This window comes from Phaseolus vulgaris, chromosome 9 (genome assembly GCF_051622355.1).
Source record: "Phaseolus vulgaris cultivar YP4 chromosome 9, ASM5162235v1, whole genome shotgun sequence".
Taxonomy (NCBI): Eukaryota; Viridiplantae; Streptophyta; class Magnoliopsida; order Fabales; family Fabaceae; genus Phaseolus; species Phaseolus vulgaris.
The window spans coordinates 19880601-19900704 of record NC_143506.1 but is presented as its reverse complement, the minus strand read 5'-3'; the positions used below and the strand labels follow the sequence as shown (position 1 = coordinate 19900704).

The following is a 20104-nucleotide window of genomic DNA, read 5'->3' as shown; positions in this document are numbered from 1 at the left end:
AAAGCCACATACATACATCCATAACATAACACTAAACTTGAAAGGTGACATTAATTCTTCACCGCAATCACGAAAGTGACCCTTCATTAATTTTATTTTAAGTACGTGTCACCAAGATATTAGCCATTACAACCAAACGGATTTTATATTTCAAAGTCCACTTCTCCACTTTTCTCTCATAAACTACCTTTCTCTCTCACTTTTGCATATTTTTTTTAAAAAAATTTCTTCCATCATCTTTATAATTATTATTTTTTACATTATATTCCCTTTCAAATCTCCACTAATAGGCATTATATATTAGATGCGGATTATTAGCAAACTCATAAACCCCATATCTTAAAATTTTCAACCAATAACAAACTAATTATTATTTCATGTACCACTAGATTAAGTTTTTCAAGTGATGAGCTTAATTTTGTGATAAAATAACATTAGAAAAAAATTAAAAATTTACTAAATACAATAATTATCAACTAATAATATATAAAATAAATAAATTGAAATATTGTTAAACAAATATGTAGCATATAATAAAAATATTAAATATGTATATACATATATTGTATGATATAAGTTTTATTTAAAGACAATTTTTAAATAAATGAAGAATAGAAAACTTATAAATGATTTATAATTATTAATTCTTTATTTCATTCATAATTTTATCTTTTAAAATCTTATTTTATTTGAACTCTTTCGAAGTTTAGAAAATAATTAAAATTTGATTATTCTGCTAAATTTCAGTATTGAGGAAGTAATTAGATAAAGATGTAGATGATCTGCACGAAGTTATAATTTGGGTAAGAATTTCAATTTATATTAAGGAATCCCTTTTTGTTTTTCTTCTCTTTAAGTGATTTCAAAAGGAAAAATGTTGTTGGTCTAGGGTTTGAAACTTGGATGATTTTTTTGAAGTTGTAAGATTTATAAAAGTGTTAAAGGAAGAATTTTTGTTTGTAGTCATGCTATCTTTAAGTAAAGATAGTTAATCTTAGCATCTAATTACTAAAAAAACTATTAAATAAAAATTAATTTTGATGCATATCTTTTTAAACTTGCTTGGAATTTTGCGTATAGCAACATGCCTTGGTCTTTGTTTTTGAAAGTTAGGGTTCTTAAATCAAAATACAAGTTTCGAATGATTTATAGATCCTCATCTCTTTGACCTGGAATTAAGCCGTTTTATTCTACTATACTTGATCATACTTCTTGGACTGTTGGTACAGGTTCTTTTATTAATTTCTGAAATGATAAATGGTGTGGTAGTTCTTCTTTAGCAAATATTGTAGGATTATCTTATGGTGCAAGCATTCCAGATACAGTATCTCAGTTTTGGGTAGGTAGTGATTGAAATATTCCATTGTCTTTACAACATATGCCTCATCTTTTTAGACATATCATGGTTAGGTCGAAACATGATATTCCTAATTAGATTCTAGATGAGTCTGGTCGTTTTACTCTTAAATCAGCTAGGACTTTTTTCTTGGATCCATGTGTACCATGTGGTTGAGGCAAATTTATTTGGTCTTCATATATTATGTCTTCCAAAACTCTGGTCCTTTGGAAAGTTTTTCATGGGCGACTTCCTACAGATCAACATATTAAAAATAAAGGTCTGCATATTTGTTCTATGTGTATGCTTTGTGAAGAGCACGGAGAATCTATTCAGCATTTATTTTTTGAAGGTTCTAATGCTTTGCGTATTTGAAGTTGGGTTCGACAAATTTTTCCTACTTATCATTTCTCTAATAAGGATGATCTTCTCTCTTTTATTAAGAATGATGGTAGTCCTTTGATTAAATTGACTAAGCTTGTTGTGATAACTTTTTCTATTTGGATGATATGGCGTATGAGGAATTGTGCTCATTTTTCAAGATAAGATTGAGGTTTCTACGACAATTTCAGTTATTAAAGATTTAACTCGTCTACTGGGTAATTCGTCTAAAGCTTCAATGAAGAATGATATGTTGGATTTCAATGTGATCAAGTTTTTTGGTATTAATACTTGTACTGGTAAAGTTCTTCGTCCTCTTCCTGTTAGATGGGAGTTTCCTTCACTAGGTTGGGTTAAAATTAACACTGATGGAGCTGCTAGGGGATATCCTGATCTTGCTACTTGTGGAGGTATTTTTTGTGGGAGTAAGGGAGAATTTATTGGAGCTTTCTATGCGTTTCTTGAAGTTCAGACTGCTCTGGTTGCTGAGTTTATGGGGTTATACATGCTATGGAGGAAACTCAAAAGATGAGACTTTCCAATGTTTGGAGAATGTGATTCTGCTTAGGTTTGTGCTGCGTTTACTGATAGGAAAAATGTTCCTTGGATGCTTCGTAATCGATGAAATACTTGTCTTAATTACTGTGGAAAAATCAGGTTTAGGGTTACTCATATTTTTCGTGAAGAGAATGCATGTGCCGATAAATTGGCTAATTTTGAATTTATTCATAGAGAATCTTTTCATTTGTATAATAGGCTACCATCTAGTCTGTTCTTAGATTTCTTTATGAATAGATATAGTGTATTTATGTATCGTTTTTGTTAATATATGAGTTTTGGTCTAATCCTCCCATATTTTTTGTATTTTTTTTTCTTTTTTAATAATATTTTTTTTCATGCGATTGCAAATGATTGTTGTTACTTGAGTGTCATAGCTGAGATGTCAAGTTGCATAATGATGCATAACATTAAAACTTTTATTTAAAAAATCAGTTTTAAAAATAAAAAAAAAATAATTACTATATTCATTAAATTAAATATTATTTTAAAAATTAAAAAAAGTTATAGTTAAAATTGTGTTCGATAATTAGATACCAATTTAGAAACTAATTTATAAATTTTATTAATAATAAAAATTATTTTAGATATCAATAATTCTTTTATTTTATAAAATAATATATAATTTAATTAATAGTTATTAATTTTTTTAAATGATTTTTATTTTAAATGGTGTGGAGTGAGACATACTTGATATATTAGAGTACATTATTGATATAAATTCCATCTAATTGATGAAGCTAAAAGTGTAGAGTTGGAAAAATATAATAAGACTTGAATAAAAACGTTGTATTGAATTGACTTATGGATAAAAGATGATGAAATATTACAATAACTTTCAAGCCAAACTAACTAACTCTACGAGGAATAAAGTTGAAGCCTTTATAGGTTTCCTAGTTAAAGTGTATAGTTGAAGATATTTTTTTAATAAATATAATAAATATTATATTTTTTTTATATAAAAACTTTATTATACAACTTATCTATTATCACATAAAATATATTATTAAAAAAAATACAAAAATATAGAAATTAGACCAAAACTCATATGTTAAAACGATATATAGCTAAACTATACATATTCATAAACAATATTATATCAATGAAATGATTCTGATTTTTTATGAATAAATTCTAAATGAGTTAACTTATCAACACACGCATTCTCTTCACAAAAAATATGAGTAACTTTAAACTTGATTTTTTCACAGTAATTAAGACAAGTATTCCATCGATTACGAAACATTTTCAGAAAAATACCCTATTCTTGATAATCAATAATAATATGTAATAATAATATGTAATAATAATATGTACTCGTGACACATAAATTGTATTAGTTAAATATTATTCTAATATTACAAAAATTGATTCTGAAACCATCACATCAATTTATATATCTTATAATGAGTAGGCAATTTTTTGGGTAGTATGTGCAATGTTGAGTCCTGACCATAAATATAAATTAAAAGTTTTGTTTTGTAAAGAAGTTGGAAGTATATATGAAGCCTCTTTTACTAGCCTTTTCATATTCATCCCGTCTCATTATCTTTTTCATTTATCAGCTAACTTTTTTAATTTTATTTAGATAGATATTAAATTATTTTTTTCTTTAGTAATATATTAGATACATATAAAAGACTAATGCATTGTTGGTTCTATGTTTTGTCATCAAAGTTCGTTAACAGTCATTTTTTAAATATTGATTTTGATCAACTATCTACTTCTAACCTAACCTATGATATTTGTTTATTCAATAATACGATTTTTAACTTTTTTTCATTGAACTTTTAAATTCATATACACTACTGGAATACAGACATTTATCCCATTTTTTATTTTTATTATTTATATATATATATATATTTATGTTTAATATTAAAATTTAAATAAATAATATTATTATTTGTACGTTTATATTAACTATATAAATTTATAGTATATTTTAATAAATATGAATATATAGGAAGACACATAAATTATCTAAGTGTACTTACTCATATATTTTACAAATATCTTTAATTTAAAAAAAAAGAAAATCAATTTAAAAGAGAAAAACAGTTTCTAAAATAAACGGGTCAAAACTCAAAATCAAAATGTTTGCTGATTAGACTGAATCAAATTAAAAATTAAAAAAAATAATAAGAAGCATTATGCCATAATCAATCAGATCAAAATCAGTCAACGTAAAACTAATCACAAATTTCATAAATTCAAAACTGGATAGCAATTAAAAAAAAACTAAAACTAGTACCAATTTCTCCACTCTCTCAAAATAAAGTGATCCACATCTAGCAATAGTTAAATAAAAATAAATAAAATAAATTTTTAAAACTAAAAAACTGATTTGTTAACTGCTGAAATTACAAAATAATAAAATAAACAAAATAAATTAATAAAATAAAATATTAATAAGGATAAAATATGAACAAATTTTGGTATCTTTTATATATAGGTATAGAGTATAAATTATAACAATAAATATACACTATTTTATTTGATTTTTTTTCTTTCCTCTTTAAATCCATTGTACATTCACATAGCAACAACCATAATTACATTTTGTTCAAAAGTTTTGTTTATTTCATTAGTTAATGTCAATATCATGTAGTACGAAGAAACTTTAAAAAAAATCTTATATAAAAGAGAAACTTACAATTGTTTTATGTTTATTACTTATAATAAAACCATTGTGATTGAATTTTAAATAATAATGAAATCTTAAAAATGACGAAACACTTTTCAAAAGACATTTGTTTTAATTTATTTAAAACTAGAAACTCAAGAGAGAAAATAATTAAATAAAATTTGAGTTTTCTATTTTTTATAATTTTATAATATTTTATTAATTATGGGTAAAAAATATATTTGATAAAGTTGTAATAGTTAAATTTTATTTAAAACTACAAACTCAATTAAGAAAATAATTAAATAAAAATTGAGTTTCATTATTTTTTAATATTTTAGCAATTATCATAACTAAACCAATACTTTTCCATTAGGCCTATGCACAACCAATTATATATGACAATTAGGTAACATTTGAGACTCTTAATCATTACAACACATATGACATCATTAAGTAATAAACCAAAAATTCATCCTCAATTGTTCAATCAACATTAATCATGAAAAATATTTTATACAAAAGAAGAAAATATAATGAAATTTGCTTTTATTTTCTTTGCCTTGGATCCACACAAAGATTTAATCAAATTGTTCCTATTCTTTACCACCAGTGTCAACCACTTCCCCCCCCCCCCCCCCCCGATATCCTCAATCACCGCCACCCCCCTTATTCTTAACCCTCCTGATCAAATCCCAAAATCAACCATTTTTTTTTCTATTCACAAACAAAACTACCAACCTTTCCCTACACTGTCTAGTGGATGTAGAAGCACATGCAACTTTTTTTCAAGAATGTAACACGCATCGAATCTAGATTACATGCCGCTCTTAACAATGTTCCTTCGCATTGGAACCTTGCGCTTGGGTGGGGGGTAAGCACGACAGTGATAGGAACGCACACAAGAAATAGTGTCTTGGGGTTCATTGTCTTCCTTTTTATACGTTCTTCTAACTGAAGTTTCTCCATGTCTAAAGATTGTGAATAATTAATAATAAACTAAGAAAAAAGATGTGAAGAAGACGAACTCTTGTTGCTGCTTCTGAAGTTTTTCCTTTTCTTCTTTCTCTATTTTTTTCTGAAATTTAACCATCTACAATTAACAAATAAAGAAAAAACAAAACAACAGTATATGCTATCTAGTGCAAACCACGATTTCTATTTTGAAGACGGTCTCTTGAATATAAAATTTATAAAAAGTTAAGATGATTGTACTATCGAAAAGAAAAACCTAAAAGAAGAAATTATAGAGGAATAACAGAAAGATAAATGATGATGACAACAAATCAGAAAATCAAATTGGAAGTAAATTTTCAGTAAAACATGTGGAAATGAGAATATATTTTAGTCATTGTTCTGTATGATTTTATTTAAATCTATAAAATTATTCAAAAAAAACGTCTTATGATCAAGGACTTTCATCACGTACCCTCTACCTCCTCTTGTTGAGCCATTCTTATTCCTCTAGTCACATGTTTCAATCACAATTTCTCATAAGAAAAATGTCAAATTAGTATTTCACAAATTGAAATGCTCATAAAGAGAATTACCGATTGTTGTAATGGTGTCCGGAACTCCTTTTGTTAAGTCTTTTCCCTCTATCTAGTCATAAACTTCAATTACAAATTCATAAGACAAAGGTCAAATTAAAGTTTCACAAAGATTAATCAAAACATAGAAAAAGAAAGGGAAGTGAGAATGAAAGTATGCTTTTACATGAAAAAGGAAAAGAAAGAGAAAACAAAATGGGAAGTAGGGTACAAAAAAGAAAGTGGGGAGTATGGTCATGCATTTTTTCAAGTATGACTTTTAAGAGAGATGAAGATATGAGGAAAAGAATTGTTCCACGTCGTACAAAAGGTTTAATAAACTGCTCCACATTCAAAATTTAAAATTGGTGACTGCTTTTTACAAAATAATAGAATATTAATTTTAAAAACAAAAAAGAAAAACAGTTTCCAATTAATTATAAGAATAATTATTTATTTATTAAATGCTTAAAAGAATGAAAAATAACGGAAAATGTTCAAGATAAAACAATAAAATAAATATTAATATAAGGGTAAAATTGATAAACACCAATAAATAAAACTTATATCTTTAATATTTGTAAAAAACATAAATATAATGAATATCGTCTTCGAAGTAACTTTTACATTGAAAACTAATCTATATATATTAATTATACTTGTTAGTTTGCTTCAACACATATGCTACCAACTCGTGAGACTATATATTATGAGTAATCTGATAACGGTCAAATAGCGGATAACTTTAAGTCCAACAAACACTTAACCTTATAAAATCGGTTTATAAAATGAATTGCATCCATTTATAAACTATGAAATGTTCTAATAATCTTTATTTGATGCGAGGTCTTCAACACTCAAGAAACTCATATTTTGTATCATTTTCATACTATTTTTTTTTTCAAAAATTATTCAAAACTCATAATTTTTATGTAAATAACTTTAATATTGAGTCTTCACAACTTTACTGTGATGTCATAATTCATTTTAATGCGTACTTATTAAATTCTTAACTAAAAAAATTTAATAAAATAAGTTTTAGATTTTAAATTATTACAAAAAATTCAAAATCATGTCCCAAAATTAGAACTGATCACTGTTTCAGAAGAAAAATAACATTAACTCAAGCTTGTGAGTTAAATGAACTACGTGAATCTTTCAAAAATAAAACACCAGAACAAATATTTAATTTATATAAGCCTTACTTTTATATTAAGAGATAGAGATATTAAAAGAAATAGTTTGAGGGACTAATCAATTTCATAAAATAATAGTTATACATACAAAATATTTTATTAATTTATATTAGTGTATTAAATTTTATATATCAAACTTTTATATCTAAATTGAAAATAATTTCATTTGTTGATTTAAATTTTTTTTTAAAGCATATCAAAATTGTCCACCAACCCAAATATAAAGTGAAATCTTATCTATAATTTCATATAAATTAGAATACAGATTGGATTAATAAAAAAATATTAAATTTATTAACTTACATATCAATTAAATTACAATTTTAATTTTTTAAATAGATCAAAATGATCTTTTGATATGATATAGGGTGAGATTTACCCGGAATACCCAAAAACTACTATATTCACCTAATTTTGAACAAATTAATTTTCTATTCTTAAGGATTTATTTATATAATTAAAATTTTAAATAAAAAATAGATAATATAAATTATTCTTATTTAATACCTATGTTCATTCTTATAGATCTTTCATACTTGCCTTCACCTTTGTTCCTTGTAAAAATACAATCATTACACTAAAATTACACAATAAAATGTTAGCTAGTATTTTAAAAATTATATATATAAAAAAATCATATACATATATTTTAACAATTTAAATAATCCATTAACTTCTAATCTATATAATCCTCATATTCAAGGATATTTATCAAAGAATATTTACTAACATGTTTCCAAAGATTCCTTTTTATTTATCGGTTCTAAAAAACTCCTATTAAGAAAATCTCCTTGAATTCAATGTAAATTTAAGACATCCACTATCCATAACTCATTACATTTTATATGTGCAATATACTTTCCTTTAATTCTTAACACCTAAATTTTTAATATATGTTATTTAAACGCTTAGTGAATTCGTGAATTCATAATATCTTTATTATAGATTCGAGTACTTATTACATGAATTCAAACAATGATTCACGTAGTAACCATAAGTTGTCACATTAATTTCATATATTAGATATATCATTATTAACTATATTTTCTATACAATATAATTTACTTGAATAAAGACAATAAATCAATTAAATATACAATTCAATATTTTCTATACATTTATATATAAAATTCATACTCATTCAATTAAATAAATTCATTTTTAAAATCAAAGGATTTTTGTCTTAAATTTTTTAATTTGAGTAAAAATTTATGTTCTTCAATGAAAATCAACGTGAGAGTAAAAGTGATTTTTTGCTTTATTTTTGCTTAATTGAAAATTTAATCGCTTGAACGAAAATCAACTTAACACCAATCTAAACTTTCAACCTCAATTTTGTTCGAGTGAGAGAAATTTTGGTTGAATGATTTTTTCATAGAGAAGAGAGACTCACTTATTTCTATTTCCACTTGAATGAGAAAATTTTGCTTAAACAGAAGTATCAGTGAAAATTCTTATGCAGTAAAACCAAAATAATAGCAAAAATTTAACAATTTCATTCTATAGCATATGCAACATTTTAGACAAAATCAAAATGTTCAAAGACAACTACAACTCAATAATCACATTCCACTCATTCTAACTCAATTTGGATCATTTAAACTCATTACAATATCCATTCACAATGAATTCTTAAATCAATACTTATTTGACTTTGGAAAAACTAACTTTACTTATGCCATTCATGTTCAAATCTCACTTTAAGACATGCCTTAATTCAATATCTTAATACCCACAATTTGTCCTAAAGTACCAACATTCCAACAATAATAATAAGTACTCAAAATCAAAATCAACTATTTAAAACTTGTAATTTCAACTTTTTTTTAACTCAAAATAACATTCTTACTCCAACATATAATATTATTTCTTATAAAATAAAATCAATGAATATATTAAGCTTTCCAAACTAATTGAAAGGGAAAACTCCAATTCAATATACAATAGTTTAACATTTTAAATGATTTCAAAGTGTAAAACTCAAATGTGCACAATAATAAGCAAATCCTTACAACTAAACTAAATTCTACTCTAAATACATCATCAAAAGATTATTAAGGGTATATAAGTTCTTTCATTTGGAAAATTTAATTATTCCAAATCAAACTCTAACAAATATTGTTTTTAACACAAGAAACTCAAACATGCTGATCAAGTTTGTTGAACGTTAAACTAAAAATATAACTACAACCTTATTATAGCATAAATTCATTTTTACTTCTCAAACCACGTATGGAAACACATTTTTCAAAGCATGCAAAATAATTCAAGAAAAAAAAGATAAATCGAAACTTACTCTAAACACAAATTTAACTAGAATATATTTTGTCCCTTACTAGTTTCATTAAGATAAACCTAGAGTTTGAAAATGATGGAAAACTAACTTAAATCTTAAAAAACCTAGAGAAAATTTTGATTTATACAAATATTTTTATGAAATAAAATTTGAATAATTACAATTTTTATTTATAAATTTTTCTTAAATTAACTAATAAATTATTTCTAGTTTATTTTATTCAAACAACTCATTCTGAAACTTTGATATCATTATGAAAATTACCTTTAAATTTTGTGGAATTAATAAAAAAATAAAACTATCACTACGAGAAAATCATTAAATAGAAACCAATTTTAGAGAAAAAAAATAATTAGTTGTTATAGTGACTAAATTATAAACCATTTTAAAGACTAAAAAAATTATTGGTTTCTAAATTAGTTTCTATTATTGATAAATAATTTCTAAATTGGTATTTAATTAGCTACCAAGGTTTTAACTACCAATTATTTAGATTCTAAATTTGGTAATTAATTAGATACCAATTTAGAAACCATTTATCAATAGTAGAAACAAATTTAGAAACCAATAATTTTTGTAGCATTTAAAATGATCTATAATTTAGTTATTATAACAACTAATTATTTTTGTTCTCTAAAATTAGTTTCTATTTAATGATTTTCTTATGGTATATTAAAATTGAAGTTTTTAAGTTTACAAGTAAAAATATTTTCTATTAATATTTATAGATAAAATTATATATATATAATAAAAATGTATAATATATATAACTCTTTGCTTTAAATAAAATTTTAAAAATCGCTCTCAAAATATATTTTAAATCTCACTCATCGTTCTACCTATCCTTGAAATCTTGTAATACCTATCTTGTGCCATGTTTTCCAACTTCTATTAAAGCCCACTTAATAATGAATCATCCCTTAACTAAAATAAGCACAATTAATCTTTAACGTAATAGAATCTCTGCTAACAAGTTGTTTGATGTTGATCCTTATTCGTGTGTGTTTATATATATATATTGAGAGAGAGAGAGAGAGAGAGAAAATGTGCTTAAGTGAAAGTGATCTATATGAGTTGTCTGAGAATCTTATTTCAACAAATCTCAGCAATAAGAATTATTCCCTTTCATTTTCAAAGAAACCTAAAACCACCCATCTCTCTAGCTTGCATAACCATGCCCAAGGTTTAACAACAGTTCTTATTTTGTTTAAATTTTCGGGATGCTTCCGTCAATTCATCCACCAATCAAATGGGATCCATTTTCTTTTCACGGTATCAACTTGGAATTCGCATGACGCGGTGCAATATCATTAAAACCTTTTTTTTAATCTCGTATTACTCTAATTTATTTAACACTTTTTCACTAAATTTCTACGACTGCCACGTGGAACATGGAGAGGAACTCTCTCCAGTTTTAATAAAAATGTTCACCTCACATAAATCGGACTGCAAACTCCAGGGAAACTCTCCAATTTATAATTTATGTTTAGTTTTTGTTCGCAAATCCCACATTGAATATATATATATATATATATATATATATATATATATATATATATATATGATACAAATCTCACTTTATCAATCAGTTTTATAAACTGAGTTTAGTAATTTTTGTAATAATTCTAAATCCTTTACTAAATATATATATATAAACTATCTTGCATATAAGAAATTTACTTTATTATTAAATACATTGTTTTCCTTCTATAGCTCCCCAAAATGGTATGTGTTTTGTTTGTAACATCACATGAATTTTCCAATTAAAAAAGCTCTCAAAATATAAATCTATAGTTTTAGCAGGAATGTTTTTGTAAGTTGGTATAATGGGGAGTGAGGCCCCTCCTTTCTAACTTGTGGGTCCTACTGACACTGTAGACAATTTGCAGTTGTCTCGGAGTCATTAAATAGAAGAGTTCGATGAGCAGGTGAGTACTGTATAAGCAAAGCAGCGCCCTCGCCAGATCGATCACTTCAGCAACATTCCTTTCTTTCTTTCTACCTCTTTTTCTCTCCACAACCTTTTCCTCTTCTTCATCGCACTTTATTAAGAATCTGTAAGGTGAGGGAGTCTCCTACTTCATCCCCATTCCTCCTTCTATCTCTGTCTCTCTGCTTGCATGCTAATGTTAACTTCATTTATCTCTCACCATTGTTTAATATATGCATTTATATATCAATTATCGACCTAAGATACAACATACTTCAGGCTCCAAGTGCTATACCAGACAATAAAACGCTTCTGATTTAGTCTCGCAACATACTTAATGTTTGCTTCTACTTCATTGAATGTTAATTTTGGATGCTATATGCTAAGATATTTATTGTGTTTATTGAGTGAGTGGTAATAAAGCTATAAATAAATTATATACAGGATCAGTGGAGATAGGGGTGTTAGTTAGTTAGTTAGTGGAAGGAAGATGGAATATGGAGCCTTGGTGCAGAATGGTGCGTGTGGGAGCTTCTCAGATATTTTTGCCCCAGAAACGGACTTTATGGATGAGCTGTTTGCAGAAGGATGCTGGGTGGAAACAAGGGTTGGATGTGGAGGATCGTACCTTAATTGTGGGACGGAGCCTTCCAAGTCAAACAGCTGCATGGAAATAATATTTGAGGAAGAATCAGAGGCGGAAAGTTTGATGGTGGGGAAGAGATGGTGGATTGGACCTAGGGCGAATAATCCAGGGCCATCTTCCTCTGTGAAGGAGAGATTAGTGGTTGCGGTTGGGTACTTGAAAGAATACGCCAAGAACTCCAATATGGTGATTCAGGTATGGGTGCCCGCACGGAGAGGATGTGCAGTAGGGATTCATCAGGACTCATACACCACCCTTGACTATACTAATATTACTAATAACAACAATGGGGATGCAACAAGAGTCTTTCAGTTTCAGGAGGAGTGGCTTTCTGATCACTGGACTCCCAACATTCGCTTCCTCAGAACTCACGACTACTCCCGCGTTCAGCAGTACGATCTACGTGCTGGATCTCTGTCCCTTCCCGTCTTTCAGAGAGGCAGTGGAATTTGTCTCGGTGTTGTCGAGATTCTCCTGCCCAACAACGTCAACCCGGACCTTCACAACCTTCAGGTTATTATTATTTTATGTTCGCTTTCTGTCACAACACAACAAATACTTAACATTAAATTGAGCAGTTAATGATTAAGATTGATCAATCAATAGGGTGTTGATTTTAGGAGCTATTCTCTTCAGAACTTCATTCCACCAGCCATGACTGTGAAGGTACGTGAGTAAGTAAATAGCATTGATTAGGATGCGTGAAGGTACATGATTGTGATTATATATGTGTATGTGTATCAGGGTTTTGACGAGTTATACCAAGGTGCATTAAATGAGATAGTAGAAGTTTTGACGTGTGTGTGCAAGGCGCATGAGTTGCCTTTGGCTTTGACATGGGCTCCCTGCATCCAACAAGGAAAGAGTGGATGCGGGCATTCAAACGAAGAGAATTATGTGTCAACAGTGGATCCAGCAAGCTTTGTGGCAGATGTAGATGTGTTGGGATTCCTGGACGCGTGCTCTGAGTACCACCTTTTGGGGGGACAAGGAGTGGTTGGAACAGCTTTCACAACCGCCAAGCCTTGCTTTGCAAATGACATAACTGCCTTCACCAAGGCTGAATATCCTCTTGCACATTATGCGAACATGTTCGGCTTGCATGCTGCCGTGGCCATTCCTCTCCGGAGTGTCTCCGCTGATTTTGTCTTGGAGTTTTTCCTGCCAAAGGATTGCCACGACACCCAAGACCAGAAGCAGATGCTCAACTCCTTGTCTATGCTAGTGCAGCAAGCTTGCCGGAGTTTGCACGTTGTAATGGACAAGGAGGAGGAGGAGGAATTGGTGGTACACCATCATCATCATCCTCATGATAGCAAAGAAATGGAATCATCATCCTGGATTGCACATATGATGGAGGCCCAACAGAAGGGGAAAGGTGTTTCAGTCTCTCTGGAATACCTCCAAGAGCCAAAACAAGAGTTCAAAGTGACAACAAACTGCAGTGAACAGGTATTCTCGGAATTGGAAGGAACAGGCAGTGTTGGTGTTGGTGTTGGTGGACGCAGGGGTGGCAGGAAATCAGGCGACAAGAGACGAACCAAGGCAGAGAAGACCATAAGCTTGCCGGTTCTTAGACAATACTTTGCAGGAAGCCTAAAAGACGCTGCCAAGAGCATTGGGGGTATGTAGGATTCATAGCCCTTTAATTTCATCATTACCACTATATATAGTATTTTAATTATCTTCTTCTAATTGCAGTATGTCCCACCACTCTAAAAAGAATATGCAGACAACATGGGATTACAAGGTGGCCTTCAAGGAAAATTAAGAAGGTAGGCCACTCCTTAAGGAAACTTCAACTTGTGATCGACTCCGTCCAGGGTGCCGAAGGTTCCATTCAAATTGGCTCCTTCTATACCAGTTTTCCAGAGTTGAGCTCTGCCAATGGTGTTTCAGAATCAACCAAGATCAACAACGATAATTCTAAGTTTTATTCTGAAAATGGGTTGCTTAGTAACCAAGGAGTTACCACCACTACTTCCACTTCTCCTTTCAAATCCCCAACCTCGTCTTGCAGTCAGACTTGTAACCCAACTTCAAACCAATCAACCGCTATCATCAACAACAATAACAACAACGATGACATTATTCTGATGTCAGAGAACCAATCACTAATTGGCGCACCAATCCAAGTCCAAGGGGAAGCAAGGCATTTCACCCATCATCCTCCCATTCCCATTTCCATTCCCATTCAAAGCCTGGATGCTCTACCTCCCCTGCCCCAAACTAACAGTGTCTGGAACACGGGCAGTGGTAGCTTTAGGGTGAAAGCTACTTTTGGAGATGAAAAAATCCGTTTCAGCTTGCAACCAAATTGGGGATTCAGAGATTTGCAGATGGAGATTGCAAGACGTTTCAATCTGAACGAGATTAGCAACAGTCAGCTAAAGTATTTGGACGATGCTCAAGAGTGGGTTCTTTTGACATGCGATGCAGATCTTGAGGAGTGTAAAGACATTAATAGATCATCTCAGAGCCGCACAGTTAGACTATTCCTCTTTCATGCTTCGCCACTAAGTCATTCAACAAATGCATTTGGCGGCACCAGCCCCACTTAACACACTTTTTCTCCTTTTATTTATGCTTCAAAGTTAAGCATTTTTCACAACTCTCTTCCTTTAATTTCTTATAAAAAAAGTTTTATTTTAATGTACATTATTTATAAAATATTATTTAAAAAAAAACTTTTCATTTTAAAAAATCTATATTAAAATGGTGTTTTTATTCATGCAAATTTTCCGAAACAACAATTTGTCTATAACTTCTCTCCGTATAAAAATAATGAAGATAGTAATTAAATACTATATTGATTGAAGTGTTCATTTACCATATTGCTAGATATGTTGAGGCTCCAGAGTGCCATTCATTACAATTTAGAACCACTTACTAAAGGCTAATTTTGAGATTTAAAAAAATATCTATCCACTTTCAAAATTTGCATATATTTCTATAAATAAAAATTATTTTCAACTTATTCTCTAACAAGATTTATACTAGAGCTAGCTTAGTGGTTGGCGTCATTCACCGGACATTGTTAATTATTTTGTGTATTTAATAAATATATAACACTACAGAAATTAATTTACATGCTTTGCAAAAAATCAAAATATTGAAATTAAAATAAAATAAAATAAAAAATCATGTTATGAAATTAAACCTTTCAACAGATAAGTTTATATATATATATATATATATATATATATATATTTAATTTCAAAACAGAAATTATATATATACTAGTGTTTTTTTTTTATGAGTTTTAGTTTCCTATATCATTTTTAATTTTTTTGTCATTTTTCTTCAACGGAAACTCTTATAAGATTCATAGTTATTAATATTTTATTTGATTGCTAATATTTTTAAGATAACAAAATATTATTTATTTTTAGAGCGTAGTGCAAAATATTTTTTTTTAATATTTTTTTTTAGTAGTTTTTCATGTCATGTAGAATATATAATATCTCTCGATCTTTATTTCAATGTTATCTTTTAAACGCGACACATCTTTCAATCTTTATTTCAATATTATTTTTTAAACGGGGGTAAACACTAGTCCTTATTCAATATATTCTGAAAATCCGTCTTTTGTAATTTTATTATTACTAATATTAAGATGAAACTTTTTCTTTTTTATCGTGCAAAATACTCACTGATCATAAGTATTTTTATATTAAATCTTTTGTTTAAACCACCATGCAATCTTTTGTTTATATTACTAATTCTTTTAGCTTTCTTTCTAATTAAATTTTGCCATAAATAGTGAAGTTTCATGACTAAGTTCGTTATGTTTGAAATTAAACTGATTACTGCAAATTTCTCGAATCGTATTGATTAGCAATTATCAACACAAAGAACTAAATTTGATTTATGATGACGTCATGGATTAAATTAATAAGGAACGCAAATTTCATGACGATCAAAATGTTTACCGAACCATATTTGAGGTTTTTTAAAAGAAAAACTATATTACGTTCTAGTTAGGTACCATTCTCAGAAGGAACAATATGCTAGTTTAGGGAAAAAAATATCACAATTCAAGGTTGCAAACTCCAAGGTATGGATTATCCAAGGTAACATATCTGGACCAGTATGATTTATATTTGGAAACAGCAAGATTTAACCATGGCTTGTAGTTTCCATTGTAGTGAATAACAGCGCCATTATCTATCTCTGTTAGGTTCAAAGCCGGGTCATAGCCAAGTCCCAAAACATGCCAGCCTCGATCTAACGGATAGGTCAGATTATAAAAGGTGATTAGTCCGGGGGGTAAGGTTCCAAGCTTCCAGAGGGTTCTATCCTCATTCTGCAAAACGATTAATTCTTACATCAGAAAACAAGAAACAACTATCTATCTACATTTACAAAACAGTGAACATTATGGCTTTTCGGTTATTGAAATTGAACCTGAACAAGAAAATAAACATTGGTATGATGCAAAAAACGATTTTCAGATAATTATATATGAATAACCTTAGAAGAAGGAATATAATTAGTGAAATTTACCATATCTTGCCATCGATGATAGATACCAGTGATGTTTCGTTTCTTCCACTCCTTCAAGTCAAACATATTCATGCCAAATGCCCAGCCACACGCCTCAGGACTGAAGTTATTGGAAATCAGTGGATTGCTAAAGTTTAGGTATTTATCAAACCTATGGAAGCTCTCCTTACACGTCTCCACAGCACCATTCACCATACCTTTTAAATCAATTGACCAAAGAGGTGTCAAATCCCTCTGCACTACAATGTCATCATCCAAGAATAGAATTCTGTTTAATTTTGGATAAACTTCAGGAAGGTAGAACCTTAAGTGATTTAACATTGACAAGTATTTAGGATTTCTATATTTTAGATTGTCAGAACCAACAGATAGGGAGGAAGGATGATTAGCTTTGAAGTAATATTCCTTGATTCTTGCTGATTCAAGTTGACGTAGAACAGAACAATACGAGGAATTCAACCACTTGAAATCAGCAATATTCTGAACTTCAACGGTTGCTTTAGAAGGAGGGTTGGTGAGAAACCACATTCTCATTGCTGCAAAATTTAATTTATCCGTCACTATATGGAACACATGCTTCTCAGGTTCCTTGGCATTTTGCACAGTAGAATTAACAACCACAGATGTAGCCAGCACATTATCAGAAAATATAGCATAATGGTATAGAGATGGATCTTCAATCTTTTCTTTGTCAAGATTTCCTTTCTTATGATATCCCTTCAGGTAATAATCCACTGCAAGTTGTAGAGGAAGACAATGCAATGGTCTGGGCACAGTTTTTGCAGCCAGCTGAATCAAGAATGCGCTCCTTTTCTTCTGTATATTCACTATATCTTCGGTTGATTGAAGCATCACCCTTAACTTCCTTGCCACCAACAGGCAGTCATAAAGTTGGTCCTTTGCTATGGAAAGAACACGACCCATAACTTTTGCTCTATCAAGTGCTCTAGCAAATGCAATAAATTGTAACCTTGCATGAAAATTGGAAAAACCTAATAAGCTAGAGAAACAAGACCAAGGAAATACATAAATACCCAGGGTGAAGCTCTGTATCAGAACTGGCTTCTCCTATAGCTAGTTGACTATCACTGGAGTGCTTGACAAGAGCTTCGTATAGATCAGTCTTGTTCTTAGACTTTGCAATGTTAGCATAGGCTCTGGCCATTATTATTTGATCACGCATGAGTTTCACAGTGGAATCAGAATTTGGGTTTTCATATTCTCTCCTCCATATACTATACTTTCCCTTGATAGTGGTATCAAATTCTTCAGTGTGTTTAATTGCTGCTGATACAACGCGATTGTTAGTTTCTCGGTTTTCCTGCGTAAGTTCAGCGGTACGAGCTTTCCTTCTTTCTTGCCGCATTACCTAGTGGATAGAAAAATATTAAAAAACAACAAGAAGGAAACAAAATACTGAAGAAACATTCTTCCACTTGTCTCTATTCATGGCGAGATTAGCCCTTTTCAGAGGCGACCAATCACAAAAACAAAATATTTGGGGGAACAAAACAAAGAAAAATGAAGAAATATGATTAAATTTTAAGAGACAACACCTAAAATTATAATATTGGACTAAAGTTATACAAATTTATATATAACATTTGTATGAGAACTGCCATGTCTGTCCCTATTATTTTTGTTTGCTTGAGTAGTGAAAGAGAAAAACTAGATAATTACTTGGCGTTTGATCTTCATCGGTGTCATTGATGAGGAACGGGGAATTTCAACTTTGTTTTCTTCGGGATATCGTTCATCTATGTTGTGCTTGGGATTGTCTTCAAAACTTGAATCGGTTTGAAACGATTCCATCAATTCCTGGATGATGAAAATGACCAGACAGTTAGTGGTCAAAGTTTGTAGTTTGTTGGGGAAACCCCATTTTCAACAAGGATGAAAAATGGGAACAACAAACCATAGAGAAAAACAACATAACCACAAATTTAACAAGGCCAAAACCTCTTACCTATGTCCATGGATTACAAGTTGTCAAGACAAACTTGAAAATGCATTTACCATACAATCCTATGTCTCTCACTCAAGAGTTACAAGAAATGACAATACTTTCACTCACAAGAGACCCTCTCACATCTCTTCCATAAGGGATTCTTCTCCCTTCATATAATACGAACCCCCTTTAACTTGGGGTGGTGTCTTTTCTCTTCACAGTAGCCTCCATTTAGAATAGTGTGGTGAATGGCTTACAAAGTCTTCTAAGGTGAAGTAATGTTTGGAAATTTCATAACAGAAATTCACCACACAGTTTATGTAATCTGGCTAGATATTAAATCCTTCCAAATTACAGATCGACTCGAACAGGAAAAAAAAAGGATGAAATCAAATTAAAGTACCTGGGAGCTCTTTTGATACTCGGTGTTTCCATTAGTAGGGTTTTCCCAGATCCAGGAATCAGATAAATCCCTCATTTTCAACCTAGCAAGTCGAACATGGCCAGAAGCATCGCTGTATGTTGCAATTATATCAATTTCCTGCATAAAATCATTACTAAGAATATAAGCTAATTGCTGGCTCCATCCCGTGGATTTAAACAATGGTGTCGGGTAAAAAAACCTTTTCATCGGGATTGAGGCGGTTTCTAGTTGTTGAAACGTCTGAAGAATGCAGAGCATAAAAGAGAAGCTGCGGAGAAGATTAACGGAAAGAGTTATGAAGGAGGGATTAGAAATTAGAGAGAAGAGTAAAGATCCATACCATAAAGACGAACAAAAGTAGCAGCGGACGTGGAGATATTCCGGGATAAGTCTCCATGCCAATTGGGATTCAATCTTCAATAATAACAATCACTTCATCACATCTTTCTATTTATTCCTCTGCTCTGCTCTGCTGCCAAATTGCAAATCAGATGAGATCGCAAGCATATCCTCCTTCCGCTCTTCGCTTCTACACTTTTTTTTTCCTCCATCCCAAACCAGTTATTGTCTTATTAAATTTTAACAAGTCAAAGATTCAATTTTAATATCTTATAATTAAAATATTATTGGAATAATGAATTTATTTTATAATTATTTACTTTTTTTTTAATTATCATTCTTATTTCTACACTTTTAATACTAATTCTTTCTAAACGTCTATATTGGTA

At 29.8% G+C, this 20104-nt stretch overlaps 2 protein-coding genes across 2 annotated transcripts; one reads left to right on the top strand and one right to left on the bottom strand.

The window, feature by feature from the left end:
- The first annotated feature begins 11641 nt into the window (after positions 1-11641).
- Positions 11642-15109, top strand: LOC137822680 (protein NLP2). The gene is made up of 5 exons (XM_068627626.1): positions 11642-11984; positions 12297-13011; positions 13105-13164; positions 13243-14122; positions 14200-15109. The coding sequence occupies exons 2-5, from the start codon at positions 12343-12345 to the stop codon at positions 15057-15059; spliced, it is 2469 nt and encodes an 822-aa protein (XP_068483727.1). The 5' UTR covers positions 11642-11984; positions 12297-12342; the 3' UTR covers positions 15060-15109.
- Positions 15110-16439: 1330 nt separating this feature from the next.
- On the bottom strand, positions 16440-19965 carry GAUT3 (galacturonosyltransferase 3). Its single transcript, XM_068624846.1, has 7 exons — positions 19717-19965; positions 19576-19644; positions 19356-19493; positions 18685-18822; positions 18039-18373; positions 17005-17950; positions 16440-16804 (listed from the first exon to the last, which is right to left on the bottom strand). The coding sequence occupies exons 1-7, from the start codon at positions 19771-19773 to the stop codon at positions 16529-16531; spliced, it is 1959 nt and encodes a 652-aa protein (XP_068480947.1). The 5' UTR covers positions 19774-19965; the 3' UTR covers positions 16440-16528.
- Between the last annotated feature and the right edge of the window lie 139 nt (positions 19966-20104).

Coding starts and splice junctions, on each gene's coding strand:
- LOC137822680 (XM_068627626.1), top strand. CDS start 12,343: ATGGAATATGGAGCCTTGGTGCAGAATGGTGCGTGTGGGAGCTTCTCA. Junction 13,012..13,104: donor CGGACCTTCACAACCTTCAG/GTTATTATTATT, acceptor ATCAATCAATAG/GGTGTTGATTTTAGGAGCTA. Junction 13,165..13,242: donor CACCAGCCATGACTGTGAAG/GTACGTGAGTAA, acceptor TATGTGTATCAG/GGTTTTGACGAGTTATACCA.
- GAUT3 (XM_068624846.1), bottom strand. CDS start 19,773: ATGGAGACTTATCCCGGAATATCTCCACGTCCGCTGCTACTTTTGTTC. Junction 19,494..19,575: donor GCCTCAATCCCGATGAAAAG/GTTTTTTTACCC, acceptor GATTTTATGCAG/GAAATTGATATAATTGCAAC. Junction 18,374..18,684: donor CGATGAAGATCAAACGCCAA/GTAATTATCTAG, acceptor TCTATCCACTAG/GTAATGCGGCAAGAAAGAAG.